Genomic DNA, 24,022 nt, shown 5'->3' with positions numbered 1-24,022 from the left:
CAGAATTTATCTACATCAGACTCCAACTTAGGCCAGTAGAAATATAGAGAAAGCCTTTCTTTGGTCTTCTTGAAGCTCAAGTGACGAGCCAAAGGAATCTCATGGGCTAACATTAGGACCTGGTGTCTTGTCTCTAGAGGCTCTACAAGTCTTCTGTAGTCCCCTGGGATAGACTCACGTGGTTCACTGTAGAAGAGGCCATCTTCCCAGTACAACCTATGCTTCCCTGGCCCTTGCCCGTCCAGCTGGGAAGCTGCCTGTTGGTGACTACCTTCAAGAGTAGTAGACTCTTTGACCTCTGCTGAAGTCTGCCCTACAGGGGCCACCTTCTGGCAGTAAAGACTGCAGCTCAGTCCAGAGCTCCAACAGGGGTAAGGTCTTCCTCCAGCTCTGAATCTTCAGCAGCCGATTCAACCTTTCCTGGTTGTTCCTCACACTCGGCCCCAGCTGGTGGAGCAGTCACAGGTGTGACTCTGGATAGTCCTCTCGGGGATGTCCTTGTTGGTAGCACACGAGTACTTTCTGACTTTTTTCTTGAGATCTTGGGTTTCCCCGTTGTCTCATTCTTAAAAATAGCAGTTGTTAGTTCCTGTGGACTGGGTGTTATAGATTTCTCTGTAACATCCACTAGAGAGTCAGTTAAGGTACGCTCTCTGGCCTTCCTTGTCTGCTCCGGTTTCCTTTTACTGGGAGGCCTGGGGGTGCTTGATACAACTCCAAGAGCATTTAAGTCATTCCCCAACAGGACTCTCCCAGGCACCTCACTTTGTACACTATCCGGTATGTTCACAGTCATGTTGTTGCACTGGATGAGAGCTGGTAGTCTAGGAAGCATTTAGACAGGGCCTCCAGCAAGCTTAGTGAGACCTTTGGGTGCCTTCGTAACATCCTCCGGTTTGAAAAAAGATTCATCCACCACTGTAATGCTGGCCCCAGTGTCTCTAATGGCAGGGGTCTCCTTATCATTTACAAATACACTGTCCTTGTAATATTCTTTTGTGTTATCTGGAAATAAATTATACATCTAAATTCTGCTGTTCCCACAGACCCAGGGACACAAAAGCAGCACTGGCACAGACTCCAATGGGGTCTTCAGTCAGTAATTGAAAGCTTCCACTTGCCATTTGTACTTGTCCCTCTGGGGAAAAGGCCAAGGAGACAGTGTGGACCTCTGAAGGTTTACCCGTGCATCTGTATCCCTTTTCACATGGTCAGTAGACCCACAAACATAACATTTTCCAAATGTTTCCACAAATGAGGGTTTCTGCTGACCTCCCTCTGGTTTGGCACCAGAGGTTTTACTAGCCTGATTCGGTTTCCCTTGTGGCTTGCCCCTTTATATATTTGGGGCCCTCATTTGGATTGGAGGTATTAGAATTCTCTTTGCCATCTTTCTATTGCTGCTTCCCATCATCCTTCTTCTGAGTTGCCCCAGAATCCTTGTGAGTAGCCCTGTTGGCAACCCACAAGTCAGCAGCCTTTGCTAACTTCTTTGAATCAATTTCCTTAGAGTCTGCCAAGTGCCGTCTCAGCTCAGGAGAGCAGGCATCAAAAATAGATTCTAACAAAAATAGATTTCTCAATCCTTCAAAAGTGTTAACTCTGTAACCCTTTACCCAACCATCTAAGTTCTTCAAAGATTCACACACCTAGGTAGCCCAAGGGGTACCATGAGTCTTTTTGAGGGTCCTAAACATCTTAAGATACCAGGAAGGAGTTTCCCCAAATCTCGCTATCAAAGCTAGTTTCACATTCTCATACTGGTACTCCAATCTTTCAAGTTCCCCCATCTCCATTACAGCATCAGTTGCAACCTGGGGGAGCCTAGACAGAAGCCAAGGAATCAACCGATTCCCTGTGAAACTCTGAATTGCATAGTTATATTCAAAAGCAGCCACCCAATCCAAAATATCAAGTCTCACCGCATACATACTCACAGCTTCTTTAGGCATGCAAGGCCTCTTAGGACTGGAGGACCTAGGAGACTTTAGGATAGAACCATTCTCAAGAGACAATTTCTTCATTTCAAGAGCATGATGCATTTTCATTTCTCTGAGTTTGATTTCTTGAAGTTTACTTTCAGTTTGCATTTGGAGCTTTTTGAACTCTAACTCAAGCCTCTAACTCAAGTCAAGAGAGACATATTCTCAACTCAGTACTGGACCTGGTAGGGTCCCTGTGGCTATAGCTTTAGCGCCTAAAGCAGTTAGAGATGCATTGAGGCTCACTTCCTAAGACTCCTCCGACTCTTCCAGCTCATCAATAACATTAGAGTTTGACTCCGAATCATTATCATCCTCATCAACACTATGCACATTTGTTGAGGGGGTAGGGGCTATAGCTCTATCTCCCATTCTTTGATGATTCAACAATGTCAATCAATTTTTCTTGCCTTTAACAGAGAGAGAGACCTGACTTTACACACATCTTTCAGTTTATCTACTGTTAGAATAATCAGGGCCTTCCTGTTTGAAGTTATCCATATTTGGCATTATAAAACAATTGTTTTTCTAGTGGTGCTTAGCCTTGTGAAGTTTATTTGAACTAAAGTAAGAGCAGCACTCTCAATGTAACAACTATACTTTATCCTCACCGCTTGCCACCAGTGTTGGGCAGAATTGCATGCAGTAGCCTCTGGGACCACTACATACAATTAGGACTACAGGTGTAAGCAAAAACCAAACTTTGGTAGAAGTCTGTACTACACAGTTTGTGGTAGCGCTGAGCAGCCAGGCGTATCTCAAGAGGGAATGTGAGCAGTAAAAGAGGTTACACATAGGTCTTACAATCACAGTGGTTCAAATAGACACTTACACTTAAGGTTTCTTGGTAAAACACTTATTAATTTATTACACAATCATTTAGAAAACATTCAAAAGAAGGAGGCAACTTAATATTATACACAAACACACTTCAATAGCAAACCAATAAGTTTCTGAACAAATTAGGCTCTCCTGAAACAGGAGCAAAATGGCATTTCAGTTACTTTCAATGGAAGTAAAAAGGCACAAGTTAACAGAATAGATCACAAATACTTTCTTAGGCATTGCAAATAGTTTTAGTTAACTAGAGGACTAGATTCAGTTCAATAGGCATAGGCCAAAGTCAATAGACTAGTGTCTTGGATAGGAAAGAGCAGTTCTGGAAGTAAACAGTAAAGTCTTTGCCAAAGTTCTCAGAAGTAGTTTGTACGAAAAAGAATCATATGTTGAGTCACAAGCTGATTAGGCCTGCAAGTTGGGAAAGTTCCACAAACTTTCACTGCGAGAGCAGCGTTCTCTCAATCGGGTTGGCACAGTACCTTAATATGAAGGAAAAGATGCAGCTGAAGACGTTGGTTCCTGACAGTTCCTGCAGATCTCACTGTTCCTGAGCCTCAGTCGTGGACAGAAGAGGGAGGATGTTGGGAGACTCTAGCACTGCACGGGATCGTCGGAAAACGCTGACAAAATGGAGTCACTTCAGTTCGAGTAGCTGTTCATCAAGCACACAAGCTGGTGTCCTCCTCCCCCACCCTGGTTAATCCTAACCAGCTCCGAGAATGGTATCCAAGTGGCTTACCAATTGATTGGTCCCACCAACTCAAAGGAAGAGGTCGTCCTTGAAGGGGCTTCTCTGTCGAAGTGAACAATTCGGACCTGCAGCAGGCAAACCAATGATCCAGGAGTTGCAGCAGCCGTCCGCTTCCAGCTAGTCTTCGGTTCCTTTGTTCCAGGGGTCGACTCTGCTTTCCAGTCCAAGAGACTCAACTTTTAAACAGTTTTCTCCCTTTTATTCCAGTCTAGCTGCCACTCACCCGCAGGGTGGCTGTCCTTGCCGGACAGTCAGCCGGCCAATCACGCCAGAGTGCATTTGGGTCTCCTAGGAGACTAAGCACAGGGAGTTTCAGGCACCTACCTCACTTCCTACCCACCCCAGACACTCGGGTGCCAGAAGCGGTCTTCATTCCTGAAGCCTGCCAAAGGCATAGAAACAAAGGGACCAAGCCTGGTTTGGCACACAGACAAACTCTAGAAGGACCTTTCCATAATGAAATGGCGAAAAAAGAAGACCGGGACCTGTTTAAACAAAGGGGCTTAAGGGGCCATCTTGAAAAACATGGCTCATGCGATTTTTATCTACTGGTGTTCACGGTCGGGAAAAATCATGTTAGTTTGTTGTAAAACCACTGCCACCAGCCATTTCGATAGAAAAGGGTAGCATTTGACTGCTACATGAGTTTCTAGACACGGGATACTAGGTAACCCCTCCAGCACTCTATAGGAAGATAGTGGGTGCTGGATCTAGGAATTTAAAAAAAGACTAGTAAAGTCAATTTAACCTTACATTCTCTGGGAAACAGTTATTTATCCCACAGAAGGCATTTAGACATTTGGGAAGTCTAAAAAGACATCCCTGTGTCACTGCACTGAGGGTGTTGTGTAACACATGAAAAGATGCCTATGGAGTGATTTTAAAACTCCTTAATCAAAGAACACAAGAGTAAATCAGACATCAAAATACATGAAAGAGAGGGAACAAAGGCTCACACTCTTTCCAGGTTAAAAAAAAAAAATCAAGTCCTCAAAATCCAGAAAATGTGCTGCTGGGGGGGGCCCTAAGGTGAAGGGAATTAGCATATTTTTGAGAATGCTCCCTAAAACCCCCTCAGCAGAGTGCGAACCCCAGAAGCAAGGACAGTCCACCTTGACAGCCAGGAACCGCATTGTTGCTATTTGCGGTAGATGAAACGCAAAACAGCCACTGAAAGTGAAGTTTGCCGGTTGCGGGCTTTGCCAGTCTCCCCCCCGCCCCCTGACGTTATCCCTCTTGTCCCCACGACTGAGGCCCAGGAACACTGAGATCTGCAGAGCTGCACAGGAACAGAAGTCATCAGCTGCACCTTTTCTTCTTTACCAAGGTACTGTAAAACGAGTCTAAGAGAACTTACCTCTTACTGTGGAAGTGCTTGTAACTTCTGCAACTGACAAATCTAATCAGCTTATGGCCCTACATTTGATTCTTCTTTTCATCAAAGTCTAAGAACTTATGCAAAGACTTTTTCATTGACTCACCAGAATTGCTTTATCCTATCCAAGACTTGGTCTAATTATACTTGAAATAAACCTTTATCATCATATTTTACTGCCAGAAAGCAGTACCTACAGTAATCTATGGTGCTGAAACGAGATCCTGGAGAGATGATAGGTTTTGGTCTGTGTTAGAGGGTACTTATTGGAAAGCGCTATTGAAGCCTCCTAAATTGGTGTCAATATATCTAATTCGATATGAGCTCGGGTTGACATCTCTCTACACAATGTATATGTGGAAACTCTGCTGCATATATCGCAAATGTCTTATCTCAATAGCAGAAAACTACATCATGTACATCTTGTCAACATATATTCTAACGACTGAGCATCATGTGATGGCATTGTGGAGGCGAATGGTTCGAGAATTTTTGATAAAAACTGATGTATCTGATAGTATGTTGATCACTAATCCAGTGAAGGCAAAGACAAAAATTCTATTATAGGATTGGTGTAACACCTATGACCAATGCATAAATAGTAAACATGGAAATGTGTATAAGGTGGAGATAAAAAAGTTAAGAACAGCTGAATCATATGTAATGAAATTCCCGGGTGCAAGACAGAGAGACATGTTCTTGAGATTTAGGCTTAACATCTGGCACACGAGGGATGTATTAGCAAAATGGAAACTAATCCCTGAAACGACGAGTTATTGTAGAGTTTGTAAAATTACTGGAGTGAGGGAAACATATCACCTAATAGTCATCTGCCCCTCTCTAATCGAGAAAAGAACTGTGTGCTTAGACCTCATTTCGAAGATTACACACTATTTTCGAAGGAATCACTGTGGTGGTATTTATATAATACCAGACTGACCAAAGTCAGAATTGCTATAGTCAACTATCTATTGGCCTTGAATTTAACAAATGACAACAACTGATTCAATGTTTGATGTGTTAGTTGAGCACGGTCGATAAGCAATATTGTGTTAAACCAATGCCTTGGTCATGTTAAATGTATTTAACTTTGCTTTCGGTAAAGGGAGTTGGCTGCTGAAACGATGAGAATACATTGTATTATAAGGGCAATGAAGGGGGGGGGGGGGGGAGGAATTTAGTTTTCCTTCTTACTTTTCTCTCTTTCCGTTATCTTTCTGGGGGTTGTATTGTAGTTAAGGGTCGATTGCTAATCGCTGGCCAAGGCTTGGGTTATGGTTTTCTTCTTTCTTTTTAAGTTTTAATCTATGTTGTCATTTTGTGAAGGCGGAATTGAATTGATCTGTAATGTTTTAATTTTGTATTTTTATTCTGTATTTTATATTGAAAAGTTGATTTATCAACTGAAACAAAACCTTTATTTTTTATAATGTTTATGTTTGTCAGTGTTTCTATTGATTCCTTTCTGTGTTATAGATTCTTTGTACTGGTCTACAGCCCACTATACCTCCTAAAATAGGCCTGGCTGCTCAGTCTATGCTACCATGAACTCAGGTTGTACAGCCTTATACTAAGAGTGGAGTCTTGTACTGTCTCAGTTGAATGTTTTGATGAAGTTAGGTAGAACTTCATAAAAACTGCTCTAACAGAGGACAAGTGTCTCCAGGCGAGCCTGAGGGTCGGCTAAGGAACAAGTTACTTACCTGTAACTGTTGTTCTCCAGCATGGGTCTGGCATGGATTCACATGCTCATGAATATTCCCCGTCGTCAGGCTGGGAATCCTTGGTAAAGAAAAAACCAGTATCAGTTTCGTTTCTGATCTGTCTTTCGTAGTAATAACCAATCACTGATCTCTGCGTCATACTGACCACAGCCAATGACTGCCCTCTACCTAAGCCCCGCCTCTGGCAGCCATCTTCAGATTTGGAAGCACGTGAAGTGGCAGTATGACCAAGTGAAGAGCCGCAGAGGGGTAGGCGGGAGGGTTCGCATGTGAATCCATACCAGACCCATGCTGGAGAACAACAGTTACAGGTAAGTAACTTGTTCCTTCTCCAGCATGGGGTCTGGCATGGATTCACATGCTCATGAATAAAGAATACACAGCAGTACACACATGCACAACCACGGGAGGTGGCAAAGGCTCAACATTAAGCATTACATCAAACTCAACATTAAGCATCTTACCTCCTCACTAGGCTCACCTCAGGCGAACAGGTTGCGCAGCACTGCTTGGCCGACCCTGGACTCCTCCCTGGAATCCCGGTCGACGCAGTAGAATTTCGTGAAGGTGTGCGTCGACCTCCACGTAGCAGCCCTGCATATGTCCAGCAGGGGCACACCAGATAGGAACGCCGTGGTAGCTGCGATTGCTCTGGTGGAATGGGCTCTCGGACGGCCAGGCAGCGGTCGGTTTGCCAACCGGTGACAGTACATGATACAGCCGGAGAGCCATCTGGAAATGGAAGCCTTCGAGAGAGCCTTCCCCTGATTGACAGGTCTAAAGTTCAACAAAGAGTTGTGACGTCTTCCGAAAACACTTCGTGCGGTCTACGTAGAACTTCAGCGCTCTAGCCACATCCAGCGAGTGCAAAGTCCTCTCAGCCGGCGACAAAGGCGACGGGAAGAACACAGGCAACACCAAGGGTTCGTTGAGACGGAAGTCCGACGGTACCTTGGGCATGAAGGAGGGGTGCGTCCTGAGCACTACCCTCGTGTCGTGAAAAGTCAAGTACGGGGCCTTGCAGGAAAAGGCCTGGATCTCTCCCACTCGTCGTGCGCAGGTGATGGCCACAAGAAACGCTGTTTTCCACAACAGAAATTTCAACGGAGCCGAGTGCAGAGGCTCGAACGGAGGTCCCATGAGCTTGGTCAGCACCACGTTGAGCTCCCACGCCGGGGCCGGAGCCTTCACCGGCGGGAACGATCTGAACAGTCCCTTCATGAACTCTTTCACCAGACGATGAGACCACAAGGACGTCCGCCCCGTGGTTCTGGTGTATCGGGAGATCGCAGCAAGATGAATCTTGATGGACGCGTGTGCCAGTCCAGCTTTGGCCAGCGTCAGCAGGTACGGCAGTACCTGGGGAGCCGTAATCCGTAGAGAGTTAATCTTCTGTGCGTGGCACCAGACAGAGAACCTCTTCCATTTGTGTCCGTAGCATTTAAGAGTCGAGGACGCCCTGGCCTTTGCAAGAACCTCTCTGCAGTCGGCCGGTATGTCGTATCCTCCAAACTCTAGCGCTGCAGGAGCCAGGCCTGCAAGTTCAGCGATTTTGGGTCGTGGTGGAGGATGGCGCCTCCTTCCCTGGAGAGTAGATCCGCGTCCGGGAACCATATCTGCCTCGGCCACGCAGGTGCGACGAGGATCATCCTGCACCGTGACCTCTTGAGCTGGTTGACGAGCCGGATTAGCAGTGGCAAAGGAGGGAACGCGTAGAGGAACAGGCCCTCCCAGGGGAACGAGAAAGCATCGCCCATGCTCCTCGCCTGGGGAAACCTGCTGGCGAACCTCAGGGACTTGGAGTTCGTCGCCGTCGCAAACAGGTCGATCTGGGGTGTGCCCCACCGTCGGAAGAGGCGATCCACTAGATCCTGCCGTAGCTCCCACTCATGGCACGAGCGCAGCTCCCTGCTGAGTGAGTCAGCGATGGTGTTTTTTATCCCTGCCAGATGAAACGGCACCAGAAATATCCTTTGGGAGACGGCCCAATGCCACAGGTCCTGCGCCTCCTTGGACAGTGCTGGGGACCTGGTTCCGCCCTGTTTCCTGATGTAAAACATGGTGGTGGTGTTGTCGGTCAAGATCCTCACCACCTTGCCCTTGAGGGACGGAAGGAAGGACCTGAGGGCCCAAAACACTGCACGGAGCTCCAGGACGTTGATATGTAGGGATTTCTCCGTCGGGAGCCAAAGGCCTCTTGCGTGCAGATTTTCGGTGTGCGCTCCCCACCCTTCCAGGGTGGCATCCGTGGTCACTGTCTCCTGGTGGGCTGGGGTCTGGAAGTCCATGCCCGCCGTCAGATGCGCGCGGGTGCCCCACCACGGGATCGCTCGTCGGAAACTCTCGTCGAGTGTGATCCTTTCCTCGAAGCTGCCCGTCGTTTGGATCCAGCGCGCGTCCAGGAACTCCTGCAACGGGCGCATCCGGAGCCTGCACATGGGAATGAGGTAGATGCATGAAGACATCATTCCGAGGAGGGACTTGATGGACCTCACCTTGGCCGCGTCGGCCACCAACATCCGCTGCACCTTGCCCAGGATGGTCCTGGTCCTCTCCTCCGACGTGGAGGCCAGAAGGGACACTGTGTTGAGCCTCGCTCCCAGAAACAGAGCGTCTTGCGCGGGTACCAGGTGGGATTTGGCATAGTTCACGGAGAATCCCAGGTCCGTGAGAAGTTGGACGGTCGTTGCCGTGTGAACCACGGCGAGCTCCCTCGTCTTGGCTCGGATGAGCCAGTCGTCCAGCTAGGGGTAGACGTGGATCCCCTCGCGGCGCAGCTGCGCCGCCACCGGTGCGAGGCACTTGGTGAACACCCTGGGTGCCGACCGTAGTCCGAAGGGGAGGGCTTTGAACTGGTAATGACGCCCTTGGACCACAAACCTGAGGAATTTTCGGTGCCCCTTTAGGATGGGAATATGGAAGTAGGCATCCTCCAAATCCAACGACGACAGGAAGTCTCCTTCCTCCAGCTGACCCAGGACGTGCTGGAGGGTGACCATCCGGAACTTTTGCGCCTTGATGAACTTGTTCAGACGTCGCAGGTCCAGGATGGGGCGCCATCCCCCCGTCTTCTTCTTCACGAGGAAGTATCTCGAGTAAACTCCGGAGCCCCGAAGCCTCTTTGGGACGAGTTCGATGGCGCCCTTCCTGAGCATCGCCTTTACCTCCAGGAGAAGTTGAGGGACGTGAAGTTCTTTCCTGGCCACGGGGGGGGGGGGGAGGGGACGCGCGGACACCTTCTTTGAAACTCGAGCGCGTGGCCCCGGGCCAAGGCGTCCAGCACCCAACGGTCGGTGGAGATGGACTCCCACACGCTGACGAAGCTCGCCAGCCGGCCTCCCACCGGGGTGCTTCGGTGGGGGCCCGACCCCACGGCCGGTTCAATCCTGCTTCGACGAGGCTTTGCCGCCTTGACCTCCTTGGCGACGAGGGCGGGGTCCGCCAGACTTGCCTCGTCCTCTGTAGGCCTGAGATGACGAGCGGGCCGCTTGACGGTAGGTGGAGAAACCGCCGCCGGAACCTTTGGAGGCGCCCTTGCCTCCGCTGCTCCGAAAGGGCGTCCGTCGTTGCAGAACTCCAAGGGCCCGGGCCGTCTCGGTGTCCGCTTTAATGGCCTGAAGGGAATCGTCCACTGGTCTGAACGTCTTGACGGAAGTCTGTAGCCTTGAGCCATCCACGCCGCCTAAGGCAAACGCCGTTGCCCAACTGGCGGAACCCAGTGTCGGCGATGTCCGTCGCAACGGTAATGGCGTGGTCCGAAGCCACCTCACCTTCCTGCAGGATCTCCAGGGCCTCTGCCCTCTTGTCGTCCGGCAAGAAGTCCAGCAGGGGAGCCAGTTTGTACCAGAGCTCCCTGTCGTAGCGGGCCACGATAGCCAAGGCGTTGGCCGCTTTAATCGTCGTCCCTGCAGACGAGATGACTCTGTCCCATAGCGTCCAATTTCTTTCCCTCGCCGTCCGGTGGGGAAGTCGATGTGGAGGCCGCACCCCCCCCCCCGCTTTCTTCCTGGCCGCCGCGGAGACGACGGAGTCCGGGGTAGGCTGCGCCCGGAGGCACAGGGGGGCCGTGTCCGGGACCCGGTACTTCTTCTCGTACCGGTCTCTTCTAGCTGGCGTCGTGGAAGGGTTCTTGAGGAGGGTGAGGCCCTCATCCCAAATGTCGTCCAATAGAGGCACTGCGAGGACCGTCTTCCTCTTGGCCTCGCGCCGCTGATAAAGGAAACCTTCCTCCTTCTTCTCCTCAGGGCAGAGTTGGAAAAGCTCGGATGCCCTGGTGATCATGGAGTGGAACGATCCAATCTCGTCGGGCGGAGAAGCCCTGGTGGGAGGCGACGATGGTACATCCTCGTCGTATACCTAGTCGTCCGTACCCGTCGCTGCCGTGTCAGTCCCCGTATCATCCCCTCGGGTGGACGGGGAGGAGGGCTGGAAGGGGCGCGACGGCTGAAAAGGAGGTGGAGGGTGGATCCTTCTTTTCTTGGTAGGGGGAACACCAGAAGGTCCCGGTTCTGGGTCCCCCGACGGGAGAGGTTCCGTCAGCAACGGTAGTCTCGTCCTTATCTCTGAGCATAAGGACTGTATAGCCAACAAAATGGCCGCCGAGTTGTCTCGCGGCGCTGGCAGAGGGGAATCCGACGGGCGATCAGGGGCCCCGTCGGTACCCTCGACGATGTCGTTGTCACCTGCGTCGGGATCCATCCCGACGGGCCGGTCTTCTTCCACGCCAAGGCCGTGGCTTAAGACCTCGACCAGCTCCTCCTTCGAGGTTGAGGCCGAATCTACGACGACGCCCTGCCCCCCCTTTTTCTTCCCCACAGGGGATTTCACGGGGGTCCTATCGATGGGCACAAAAGAGGACTCCCTCTGAGGTGGCAGGGAGACTCTGAGCCCCGAGGTCGCCACCACTGGTGTAGCCTCCACAGGCTGAGCCAGGGCCGCCGCGACAGTTTCGATAGAGGGCTTGGCCGGATGGATTAAGGCCTTCACCACCTTAGGTGCGCTCACGACACTGCCTCGCTCCCCCTCCGAGCTCGACCGGGGCCTCTCCAGGAGCTTCGCCGGGTGCTCGGCCTTCCTCTTACCCGACCCAGAGCGTTGGCTCGTGGTTGATGGTGCCGGGGAGGGTGCGCCCTGCCTGGCGCCCGTAGAGCCCGACCGTTCTGCGCTCCCGGTGCCAGCGGACTCGCGGTGCTTGGCCTTATGTTGGACCCCCCCGCGCCGGGGCGTCCTCAAAGGTCTTAGAAGACCGCTCGGATTTCTTCCTCTTCTTCTCGCCGGACGGGCTCTTCCCTTCTAGCCAGTTGGCGAGACGTTGATGGCGGTCCTTCATGGTCCGCTCCGACATGTTGCCGCAAAACGCACAGTCCTTCTCCACGTGCGTCTTGTCCTCATGTAGGCAGTAAAGACAAAAAGAGTGTTCGTCCTCCTTGAAGACGTTCTGCAGCTGGCATCCAGGGCAGACCCTGAACAGCTTTCCGGGCATCGAGCTTCCCTTCTCCTGGGCCATGACCGGGCCTGAGAAACTTCTGGAGTCCTCCAAAAGCGTAGCTCGACGAAATCTTCACCCTTGAGGGGCGCAGACGAATCCGACACGGGTCCCCGTTGATCGGATGGAGAGTCGGTGGAGCTTGAGGCTCTTTTGACCGAAAAAACGAAGTTTTTGAGAAAAAACGTGAAAAAAATAGCACTAGCGCTCGAGAGCAATAGCACGAGGATCCCAACACATGAACGTGCGGTAAAAATCTGAAGATGGCTGCCAGAGGCGGGGATTAGGTAGAGGGCAGTCATTGGCTGTGGTCAGTATGACGCAGAGATCAGTGATTGGTTATTACTACGAAAGACAGATCAGAAACGAAACTGATACTGGTTTTTTCTTTACCGAGGATTCCCAGCCTGACGACGGGGAATATTCATGAGCATGTGAATCCATGCCAGACCCCATGCTGGAGAACTGTTAGTAGGTTGCTGAAATCAGTCGGAGAATGGGGGAGAAGGACTAGAAGGTGAGTCAGGCAGGGGAGGGTTTGAGGGATGTCCAGGTGTGAGATCACACTCATGGGACCAGCCGGTCCTGGACGAGGCATGACAGGGCCCAGCGGTCGAGCCAAGCCGCCTTCCCCCAACTTGAGCCAAGCCGCCAACCTGCGATAAAGGTCATTCGTCTTGAACGGACATACACAGCAAATCTTGCATCCATCTTCATTAAGGTCTGGATGCAGGCAAAATAGTAACAAGGTGCAGATCCTCAACGTAGATGTTTCGCAGTCCAGATTTCGCAGAGTTTTAAGACACTTCTCTTCTCCACAGACATTGTTGAGGTGCAAAGTAGGCTCAAGCCTTGGCCTTCTGAAACATGAAGTGAAGAGCTTGGGGGAGGTTATCTCTGTTGCCGGTAGTCGATCCACAGTTGTCGATGTAAAAATTAGGATAGAAAAAACAAATGTATCTGAACAAACTCAAAAATAGCTAAATACTAGAAGAGCAAGATGAGAGGACTTCCAACACTTAAACGTGTGGTAAAAATCTGCAGATGGCAACCAGGGGTGGGGATTAGGGAGACTAATGTCATTGGATGAGGGCAGTATGACCCAGGGGACAGTGATTGGTTAGAGGAGAGACCAGCAGTTTTTCAAGCTAAAGCGAAGCTGCTTTTCTTTTTTACTGAGGATTCCCAGCCTGCCGACGAAGAAAATTCATGAGCATGTGAATCCATGCCAGTCCCCATGCTTCAGAAAAAGGATGTTCCTGAGAGCAAAGGAAAAAGGGATATAAAGTACTCCTGGAAACATGCCATTGTACGGTTATGTGCTACATTAAAACAAAGGTAATCCTAGAAAGACAATCCCACTGCACTGGTTAACCAGTGCCCACAAAATAAATCAGTTGAGCAAGTAAAGTTATACACACTTTACTTACTACAGAATTCAGATTGGGGTTCAAAACCTAGCAAATAGCTGGTGGTAAATTGATGCTAACAGAAAGTTGCAACAACATCTTTCAACAAGAAGCAGCAAGGTAAAGCAATCACTCAACATCCCATGCAACAAAACGGCTAAGCCTAGGCCCTGCGCATAAAACTGAACCGTGTTCTATTCAACGCTACGAGGTAACTCGAGAGTGCTCACCATTTGGATAAGTAAAACTCATAAAACTTCACAGGACAGCGAAGGGGATTCATTCGGTTCTCACGCTGTTCTAAAATGGGTATCTCATCGTCCCGTTTCCGCTTCGAGCCACTCTCTGAAAAGTATAAGAACAACATGTCACATTACAAATCATCTAACAGCTCACGGAGATATTAAGTGGCCAAAGTAAACAAAGAGCAGAAAAAAAGTAGAGCAGGGACAGTCTTGGAACGAATTATGGACACCCAGAGGACACGAAAAGACGTGTACTCCAGAGAAGTGAGAATTGGAGGCTACCAACCGGACAAAGCAATAACCATCCATGTTCTAAATAACCAATTGACAGTGTTGCCCTGAATTGCAATGCAATACGATCTATCAAGTGTGCTTTTATGGCACACATTGTCATTTTGGTAGCCTCTGGGTGCAGAGTCCTGGAAAAAAAAAGGGGTCCAAGGGAGGTTAGTGGGAGGAAGGGGAGAGGCAAGTGGGAGTCATGCAGTATTGATGGGTGCAGGTACGCATCTATGTGGTTCCTGGTAGTGACACTTGGTGTCTGCATAGCCAGAGGGGAATCCAGGTGTTGCCAACATGATTCATTTGTTACTGGCAAAAGACTACCATGAGAGTGGGTAGTCCGGGTGATATGGGGTGCCGTTCATTTTTCTTTTTTTGGTAAAGTCCAGTCTGGGGAAGAGACTTTAGAAAGCCCACCTTAAGTGACAAGGATTACACGCCTTAGGTTTGGTCTGAACTACCCAAAGGTTGGAGCAATGGTGGAGCAGCCAGGCTTACTCTAGGTGGGAGGAGGGCTTAGGTTTTTTTTTCCTAAAGTCCTACTGGCAATAAGACTTCAGTAAACTATTCCAGTAGTTTGTAGAACCCAAACTCTTAGCATCAGTCTGTACTAACTCAGGACCTTAATAGAGTGGCAGAGCAGTCAGGCTCAACTTAAGAGGAAGATGTGAGCTGCAGTTAAGTACACTGAATCTAGTTAGACAAGCACAGCAAAGAAGCACTTAGACTTATAAATTATATAAAAGTATATATTTATCATATTTACACCAGAATCACTTTACATACTTTAGACGTTTATGTTAGAACACTTAGGAACACTTGATAATACACTTCAAAGGGCACTTTACTTTTGCGTTTGTTCGCAGTTAAATTTGTAGCAACGTTAGAAAGTGAAAAGACAATGTTATCATACTATGGTTATTGTGCACTCATGCGGTTTTCAAGGGTTTATACGGTAATGCATTTACTCTGAAAATACATATAGTAAAGTCACTTAAAGGGAGGAAAATGGTCAGTGTAACATGAGCTTGATTCAAGCATAGTAAGTCTTTTAAGTCCCGAAACGCAGGCCCAGCGAAAGGCATTTTTGGAGAGGGCTTGAAGTCTTGACCAGCAGCAAATTATGAAGATTCCTGCGGATTTCTTCTAGTAAATTAACAAGAGACACCTTAAAATTGACTCAAGGGAGGGACACAAGCAGCGCTTAGGTCCGAGGTAAGAGGGGTTTGGCACGTGCACTCCAACGCTCTGGAGCGACTTCTTGGAATCAGGCAAGCAATACCATTTTCCCCCCACAGTACCTTAGGTTAGAAGGAAATGTTCGTGCTGGATGCTCCGCGATGTTGCAGATCTGGATTCTACCTCCAGATTCCTTGGTCCGATGACCGAAGGCAGGACAATGGAAGGGATCGCTTAGCAGCAGTCTCGAGGCAGGACCTGTAGCAAGACTTTCAGCAACTTCTTGGTTCACAATGCGTTTTGGCAGATTTTCTACAGCACCAACAAAGGACACAGGTCGCCCGGTGAATCTTCTTCGCTTCCTGCAGTCCCACTCTCTAATAAGGGGGTCTGGGCGAGTTGGATCGGATCTCTGGAGTGTCCTTACGGCTTCAGCAAAGATTTGGACGGATTCGGATTTTCCATGACGATGCACGCGAAATGTGCAGCAGGTCTCCTGGTATTGGGGTTTAGCAGCTCTGGAAACTCCTAGGACCTCAGGAGATTGTTTGTTTCAAAGTTCGTCTTGGGACTGGTTGTTCCCACCAGTCAAAGGTAAGGAGTCGTCCTCTTCGGAGATCTTCTGCCGCACAGTAAACGTGGTCATGACAGTAGTGGTCGCTTCACAGTGTTGCAAAGGGTCTGCAGGCTGCTAGGTAAGAATTGGTGCAGTCACACTGTGTGAGACTACAGAAGACTTATCTGCTTGGTATTAGGTAGCCCATTTTTTGGTATATGTCTGTACTACGCAAGTTGGTAGTGTGACTGAGCAGCCAGGCCTATCTCAAGAGGGGTAAATGTGAGTTGTACAGATGAAATCAACCAATATAAGTAACCAAGTAACTATAAGACTAAATTTCAGCTATAAATAATTATTTATCAGTTTTAATAAAGCATTCTTTAATAGGCAATTGTTTGTAACGGTTCAAAATCAACTGCGGAGAAGCAATACCTTTCTCCTACACCCTGAGGTGAATTCAATAAGAAGGATAGTATTGCATTAATAGATCACACATACATACTTTTCAGATTCTGAGTTTCAGGCGGGAAGGGTTAAGGAAAATATAAGTTTAGAACAGTTTCTTGTAAAGTGAGTACAACTGAATCCTCCAATGAAATCTAGGCAAGCCTTTCCCAGCTGTAACAATTTAGAACAAGCGACAACCTATGGAGGGACACGCAATGACAGTCAATAGATTCGGAAAGGTGCCTTTAGGGAGCCAGGACAGCCAAAGTCATTTGGACAAAGTCGATAGTTCTGATGAACTTCTCGGATAAAGTCAGTTAGGCAAGTTTGTGTCTAGTACGCTTTGGGTGCTCTGTATTTTTATACAGAGGCAGTATGACCCAGAGACCATTGACTGGTTGTTAGGAGAAAGACAGTTCAGAAGTGAAACCGATTTGTGAATCGCGATTCCCATTTGGGAAGGCGATTTGTCACGTCGCATCTGAACTGCAGGCAAGCGATATACAACGCTGTGCATTGCGCTACAACAACCCTGACCTCCTGGCAAAATTAACCCAAACTTTGGTATAAGTCTGTACTACACAGGTTGGTAGCGTGTAGAGCAGCCAGCCTCGTCTCTAGAGGGGTCAATGTGAGCTGTAGAGGAGTTTCACAGTGACAAGTATTCAAATAAACTCTTACACACAAGGTTTCTTGATTAAACAAAAAGCAAATACCCCTTTGGGATGACACAGGCAATACCTATAGCCTCAGGTGACTTCAATAGCTAGGGTGCTGTTGGCATTAATCTATCACTGTTGCATTTAGAAAACTATTGGGAATAGTGTTAAAGAGAAGAGAGTTCAGAATAAAGCAAGTATTCACACTGTTATTCTTAAGTAGGTAAGTACTTTCAAAACAACACCCCCAATGCAAAGTCAGTTGACCCTTTCCTGGAAGGAAGGCAAAACACAAGCAGAAGAGAAGGGTCATTCAGAGAGCCAAGCCAGCCAATGTTAAGTTAGCAAAAGTCAAGGCGAAGGAACAAGTTATTTACCTGTAACTGTTGTTCTCCAGCATGGGTCTCGCATGCTCATGAATATTCCCCGTCGGGCTGGGAATCTTCGAAAAAAAAGAAAAAAAGAAATCGGTTTCACTTCTGAACTGTCTTTCTCCTAACAACCAGTCAATGGTCTCTGGGTCATACTGCCCCCAGCCAATGACTGCCCTCTACCTAAGCCTCTTCTCTGGCAGCCATCTTCAGATTTGGTAGCACATAAAGACAGTAGCACCACGAGTAGAGCTGCAGAGGGGTAGGCGGTAGGGTTCGTATTTGAATCCATGCCAGACCCATGCTGGAGAAGAACAGTTACAGGCAAGTAAATTGCTCCTTCGGCAGCATGGGGTCTTGCATGGATTCACATGCTCATGAATAAAGAATACATAGCAGTACACACATGCACAACCACAGAAGGTGGCAAGGCTCAACATGAAGCATCTCTTACCTCCTCACCAGGCTAACCTTCAAGCAAACTCCTCCCTGGGATCCTGCTCGATGCATGTCCAGCAGGGGCACAGACAGGAACGCCATAGTTGCAGCGATTGCTCTGGTCGAATGGGCTCTCGGACGGCCAGGCAACGGTCTGTTCACCAACCGGTGGCAATGGGTGATGCAGCCAGACAGCCACCTGGAAATGAAAGCCTTGGAGAGGGCCTTCCCTTGGTTCACAGGGCCAAAGTTCACAAACAGCTGTAAGGTCTTCCGAAACCACTATGTGCGGTCAATGTACAACTTCAGCGCTCTAGCCACATCCAGCGAGTGCAAAGTCCTCTCAGCCGGCGACAAAGGCGACAGGAAGAAAACAGGTAACGCTAAGGGCTCGTTGAGATGGAAGTCCGACGGCACCCTGGGCATGAAGGAGGGGTGCGTCCGCAGCACCAGTCTTGTCTCTTGGAATGTCAAGTACGGTGGTTTACAAGAGAGGGCCTGAATCTCTCCCACTCGTCGTGCGGAGGTGATGGCCACAAGAAACGCTGTTTTCCACGATAAAAACGTCAGCAGCGCTGAATGCATAGGCTCGAACGGGGGACCCATGAGCCTAGTCAGCACCACATTGAGCTCCCACGCAGGGCAGGAGACTTAACCAGTGGGAACGAACGGAAAAGTTCTTTTAAGAATTCCTTGACCAGGCTGTGTGACCATAACGACGACTGCCCTGAGTTCTGGTGTAGCGGGAGATAGCCGCAGATGAACCTTGATTTAAGCATGGGCCGTAATCTGTAGAGGGTCGAGTTTCTATGTCTGTAGCATTTCAGTGTAGACGAAGCTCTGGCCTTGGCAAGCACTTCCTTGCAGTCCACCGGGAGAAGCGTTGGGGATCTGGTGCCCTCCTGCTTCTGGACGTAAAACATTGTGGTGGTGTATGTGAAAATCCACACCACCTTGCCCTTGAGGGACAGAAGGAAAGACTTGAGGGCCCAAAACAAGGCCCGTAGCTCCAGAATGTTTATGTGCAACGACTTGTCCTCCCGGTAGCCAAAGGCCTTTTGTGTGGAGACGACTGGTGTGTGCACCCCATCACTCCAGGGATGAATCCAACGTGACCGTCTCCTGGTGGGGGTCCTGGAAATATGCACCCGCCGACAGATACGTGCGGACACCCCACCACCGCATTGTTCAACCGAAACTCTCATCAAGGGTGATCTTGCGCTCAAAGCTTCCTGATACCTGGATCCAACAGGCGAACTCCTGCAGCGGTCTCATCCGCAGCCTGCACAGGCGTACAAGGTATGCACAACGACATCATGCCGGGGAGGGACTTGATGGACCTCACCCATGCGATTTTCGGGGTCAACAGCCATTGTATCTTGCCCAGGATGGCTGCTAGTCTCTCCTCAGACGGGGACGTCAGAGAACACGGTTGAGCCGGGACCCCAGAAACAGAGCGGCCTGGAATGGCACCAAGCAGGACTTCAAAGTTTATCGAGAACCCCAGTTCCGTGAGTAGCCGGACGGTCCCCGCCGTGTGCTCGACGGCAGTCTCCCTCGAGTTTGTTTGGATGAGCCAATCGCCCAGGTAGGGGTAGACATGAATCCACTGCAGGCACAACCACGCCCCCATTGTTGACAGACACTTGGTGAAAGCCCCTGGTGCAGACTTCAATCCGAAGGGAAGGGCCTTGAATTGGTAATTCTGCCCTTTGACCACGAAGGGCAGAAACTTGCGGTGTCCCTTGTGAATGGGGATGTGGAAATAGGCATCCTGCAGATCCAGCGACGATAGGAAATCCCCTTCTTCCAGTTGTCCCAGCACATGCTGAAGGGTGACCATCCGAAACTTCTGTGACCTGATGTACTTGTTGAGGCGGTGAAGGTCTAGTAGGGGTGTCCAACCGCCCATCTTCTTTCTGACGAGCAAGTACCTGGAGTACACTCCGGAGCCTTTTTGGGACAAGTTCTATCGCACTCTTCTTCAGCATGGCACGTACCTCCAGCGAAGTTGAGGGACATGGTTTTCCTTCCTGGCCACCGGTGGAATGCGCAGGCACTTCCGTTGAAATTCCAGGGAGTGCCCGTGGGCCAGGGCGTCCAGCACCCAACGGTCAGTGGAGATGGACTTTCACACGCCGAAGTTCACCAGCCGGCCTCCCACCGGGATGCACGGGTGGGGGGCCAGATGTCGCTGCCGGTTCAATCCTGCTTTGCCATGGGGGCTCAACCTTGGGGACCTTGGCGACTACAGCAACCTCCTCTGAACTTGCTGCGGCCCCTGTAGGCTTCCTGAGCCGAAGAGCGGGACGGTTGACGATAGGATGACGAGCCACCACCAAAACCTTTGGAGTATCCCTGGGACGTTCCTCCGGAGGCCCCAAAGGATGGCCGTCGCTGCTGGAGCGTGCCCAACGCCCGGGCCATCTCGGTATCCACATAAACTGTCTTGCCGAATAAGCTGTCCCCGTCGATGGGCATGTCCAACACCCTCGACTGCACATCCTGGCGGAAGCTAGTGACCTTCAGCCAACATTTCTGTAGCCACCGTGATGGCATAGTCCGATGCCACCTCGCCTTCTTGCAGGATCTCCAGCGCTTCCGCTCTCTTGACGTTGACGTTGGGAAGGAAGTCCAGGAGGGGAGTGATCTTGAACCACAGCTCCCTGTCATAACGGGCCACGATGGATAAGGCATTAGTCCCCGCCGCCCCATGGCGTCCTCCAGCTTCTTTCTCTCGCCGTCGGGGGTGGGCGAAAGGGAGGGTGGTGGCTGTGGCAGGCTTGGGTACAAGAGAAAGAGGATGTCTAAGATCCGGAGGACTTCTTTGCCGCCAAGACCACTGAGTCCGGTTGGGATCTGAGACACTTGGGTGCAGAATCCAGCACCTTTTATTACTTCTAGTACTGGTGCCTCTTCGCCGAGGACGGGTTCTTCATGAGGAACAGTCCCTCTTCCCAAATGTCCAATAGAGGGATAGAAAGTACGGGCTGCAACGGGAGCGATGGCAGTGGCATGATGTCCTCTGGCTCCTCACCGTCATGCTGCTCCTAGTCGGTATACTCGCCGACTCCACATCTGCTTTGCCGGGGTCCTTCCCAAAGGACTCGGCAAACTTTGTCCAGTACTGCCTTCAGACCAGAAAGCTCCCCCTTGGAGATGTCCGAGCCTTGCAGGACTAACAGCCCGCCCCCTTTCTGGTCGACCAGCAGAGACCGTTATGTAGAGTCTCTTAGTAAAACCTCTTTGTAGACTCAATAAGGAGTGGAATGTTTTGAGGCAGTGATGTCGACATTTTCTGTGGGTAGAATGTTTATACTTGAAAGGAGGTCAGTTGGATCAGATGCCTGAGAGGGAAGGTCGGGGGTTCTTGGTGTGCTACTTGGAAACGTAATAAATCCTTTTGTTCACTCAATTGGGTGCTGTGAGCATCTTTATATTGGCGACGAGGATCATGTAATTACTACGACCTCCAACCTTTGTGGCTACCTGTTCGCTCTACCACCCGAACGGGGTGATCGATTGGTCTGCACCAGACAAACATTTGACGGCGGCGCGACCCCACAGAGCAGGCGGCACCCATCATGTACAAGATATTTGACAGGTGCGGACGAGGGCCGGCGAGGCAATGAGGAGTGCTCAAACCCTGCTGTCCGATGCGGGAAGTGCAAGCGGCCTTGATAGCCGGATTCCCTTCCCAGTTCCCTGGTGGGCATGGTTGCGCTGCAGATACACAGTTGTCATGCGCTCATCAGCGTAGGGGCGCACGTTGGAGGCCGCAGAGTGTGTACATGCCCAGCAGCGCTGTCACGTCATGTTGTGGAGCTCATCTAAGCAGATTGAAGCAGGTACACAGTTCAGACTTCAGTCACAGACATATCGCCCAGGGCCCATTTGGGAAGGCGATTTGTCACGTCGCATCTTAACTGCAGGCAAGCGATATACAACGCTGTGCATTGCAAAACTAGTGGTGAACGTGCTGTTCTGATTGTGGCACCATATGTCAAGAATGGATGTGATGTCCTAACTGTGGTACCATTGGGCAATTGCCAACATTTAGAAGTTCAACATGGTGACATTTCAGTGTCGTAATTGTGGCACTACTGGGCAATTGCTAACCTGTGGAAGTACAAAACTGACTCTTCAGCCCTTGGAGTGATACAGTACTGCAGTTAAATTTGAGGTGCCTTTTCCCAACATAGCAATGGCTGGTGTACCAGGTCCCCAAATGTTTATGCCGACTCCAGGACAACCTAAAATAAAATGGGCCCCATGGAAAAAGGGTTTTCTCCATTATTTGAAGGCAGCTTGTGGTAATGGCATGTCCACAGAGCGTAAACTGTCAATGCTGATGCACTTCATAGAATGAGGGTCAGAGGATCTTTGCCACATTACTTGATGTGGTAGCATTGGATATGGAGGGTGGTACAAACGATTTTGACACAGCTTTGCTGAAATTAGATAAGCACTTTGAAACAAAAATAAATACCATTCTAGAACATTATCATTTTGGTATGGGGGTACAACAGGAAGGGGGAAATGTGGAAGAGTTTATTACTGCTTTAAGACATCTGCCTTTGAATTGTAAATTTGGGGTGAAATTGGATGAGCATTTTCTAGATCAATTCATGCTACATTGTTTTAACGATAGGATACATGGAGAGATATGGTAAAAGGTGAGCCTGATCTTGAAGTTATAGGAATAGCAAAGAGATCATACTCTACAGTGTGTTGCCAAGTTAGCATATAAGGAGGCAGAACCTCTTGTAAATGAAGTTTTGAGAGTGGTAGACCAGAAGAAAGATTTCCGTAAAAATAAGAAGTCTAAAGATAAACATTCTAAGGGAAATGAGGACCATTAGTGCTTCCGATGTGGTATTTCAAGGCATTTATTTACCTCGCCTATATGCCCGGGGAAGAAGGTTATGTGTATTTGATGCAAAAAATGGGGCCATTTTGAGAACTGCTGTAAAACTTACTCAATTGGTGATGGCAGAAAGATGATGTATGTTGATGATGATAATAGAGTCTCATCTGATGATGAAGGAAGGGTTGAAGTGGTGACGGTGCATATGGTAAAATGCAAAGAAGAAAAATAACTGAGCTTCCAGTCGCGTGGATCAGTGTAAATGGAAGATTAGTGAAAATTATGGCCGACTCTTGCTCTAAAATAACATTGATGTCGCGTAAAGTGTATGTGAATGTGGTAGGTGGTAAGGTTGAAGATCTCGCCCCATCAGACAAAAAGCCAGGAGGTTACAATGGTAGCAAGATAGAAGAAATTGGATGTTGTGTGGTTAATTTTGAGTTGAAAGGTTCTCAGGGAAATGTTTATGTTACAACGAATGGAGAAACGCTTCTGGGATGGAGGGAGCAAAAAGGGTTCGGGATAAGGTTGGATCCTAACACAGGAACAGGTTCTGCATGAGGGAAGCAAGATGAGTCTGATTGAGAAGTTTCCAGAGGTATTTACTGACAAAGTGGGATGTCTAAAAGGAATGGTACATAAGATTGTGTTGAAAAATGATAGCCACCCAGTATGTGCTAAATTACGGTCGGTGCCGTTGTATATGCGGAATGCCGTACATGAGGAACTAGAGAAATTGAAAATAGCGGGAATTATAGAGCCAGCCAAAGCAGTCGTATGGGTTTCACCGTTGCTGGTTGTGAAAAAGCAGTGGTTAGCTGAGGGTCTGTGGAGATTTAAGAGAATTAAACAAGTGTGTAGTTGCTGATCACGCACTATGTTAAGGAGGCTCAGGCATAGTCAGTCCTGCTTCCTGGGAGTCCAGAGCATCTTCCTGGAGTTCTAGGCCTGCTTTAAAGCAACGCACACAAACTGGAGTTCCTCTCCCAGACTATCCGGTTCCAGCAGCGACTGCAGTGGCAACTAGACCAGTCGCGAGAGGATGTCCAGGTGGCTTACTTTGGAGTTTATTGGTCCCACCAACTCAAAGGGAGAAGTTGTCATTGCAGGAGCTTCTCAGTCAATACGAATTTGGAGTTTCAGCACAGCAGCAGGGCTTCACCGGGCTAACCAACGGTCCAGGAGTTGCAGCAGGCGTCCTCTTCAAGTTCTTCTTTGGATTCAGTCGTCCAGTGGTCGAGACTGCCTTCTAAGCCAAAAGACTTGCCTTTTATTCAGTTTTCTCCCTTTCATTCCAGCCTAGCTGTCAGTCATCCAGCAGGGTGGCTGTCCTTACCGGACAGCCAGCCGGCCAATCACCTCAGAGTGCATTCCTGTTTCCTAGGAGACTAAGCACAGGGAGTTCCAGG

General features: G+C 49.3%; 1 protein-coding gene across 5 annotated transcripts in view; it reads right to left on the bottom strand.

Annotated features, from left to right (window-relative positions):
* ZMYM3 (zinc finger MYM-type containing 3) overlaps window positions 1-24,022 on the bottom strand; it is a 1,331,158-nt gene that overhangs the window by 65,464 nt on the left and 1,241,672 nt on the right. For all 5 annotated transcript variants that reach the window (XM_069612373.1, XM_069612372.1, XM_069612371.1 and 2 more), the window contains one exon: window positions 13,797-13,911. In XM_069612373.1, the coding sequence (XP_069468474.1) occupies window positions 13,797-13,911 (115 nt within the window). The remainder of the gene's footprint in view (window positions 1-13,796; window positions 13,912-24,022) is intronic.

This window comes from Ambystoma mexicanum, chromosome 5p (genome assembly GCF_040938575.1).
Source record: "Ambystoma mexicanum isolate Mex_15411 chromosome 5p, UKY_AmexF1_1, whole genome shotgun sequence".
NCBI lineage: Eukaryota > Metazoa > Chordata > Amphibia > Caudata > Ambystomatidae > Ambystoma > Ambystoma mexicanum.
Note: the sequence above shows the minus strand (reverse complement) of the source record. Positions and strands in the feature narration are given on the sequence as shown.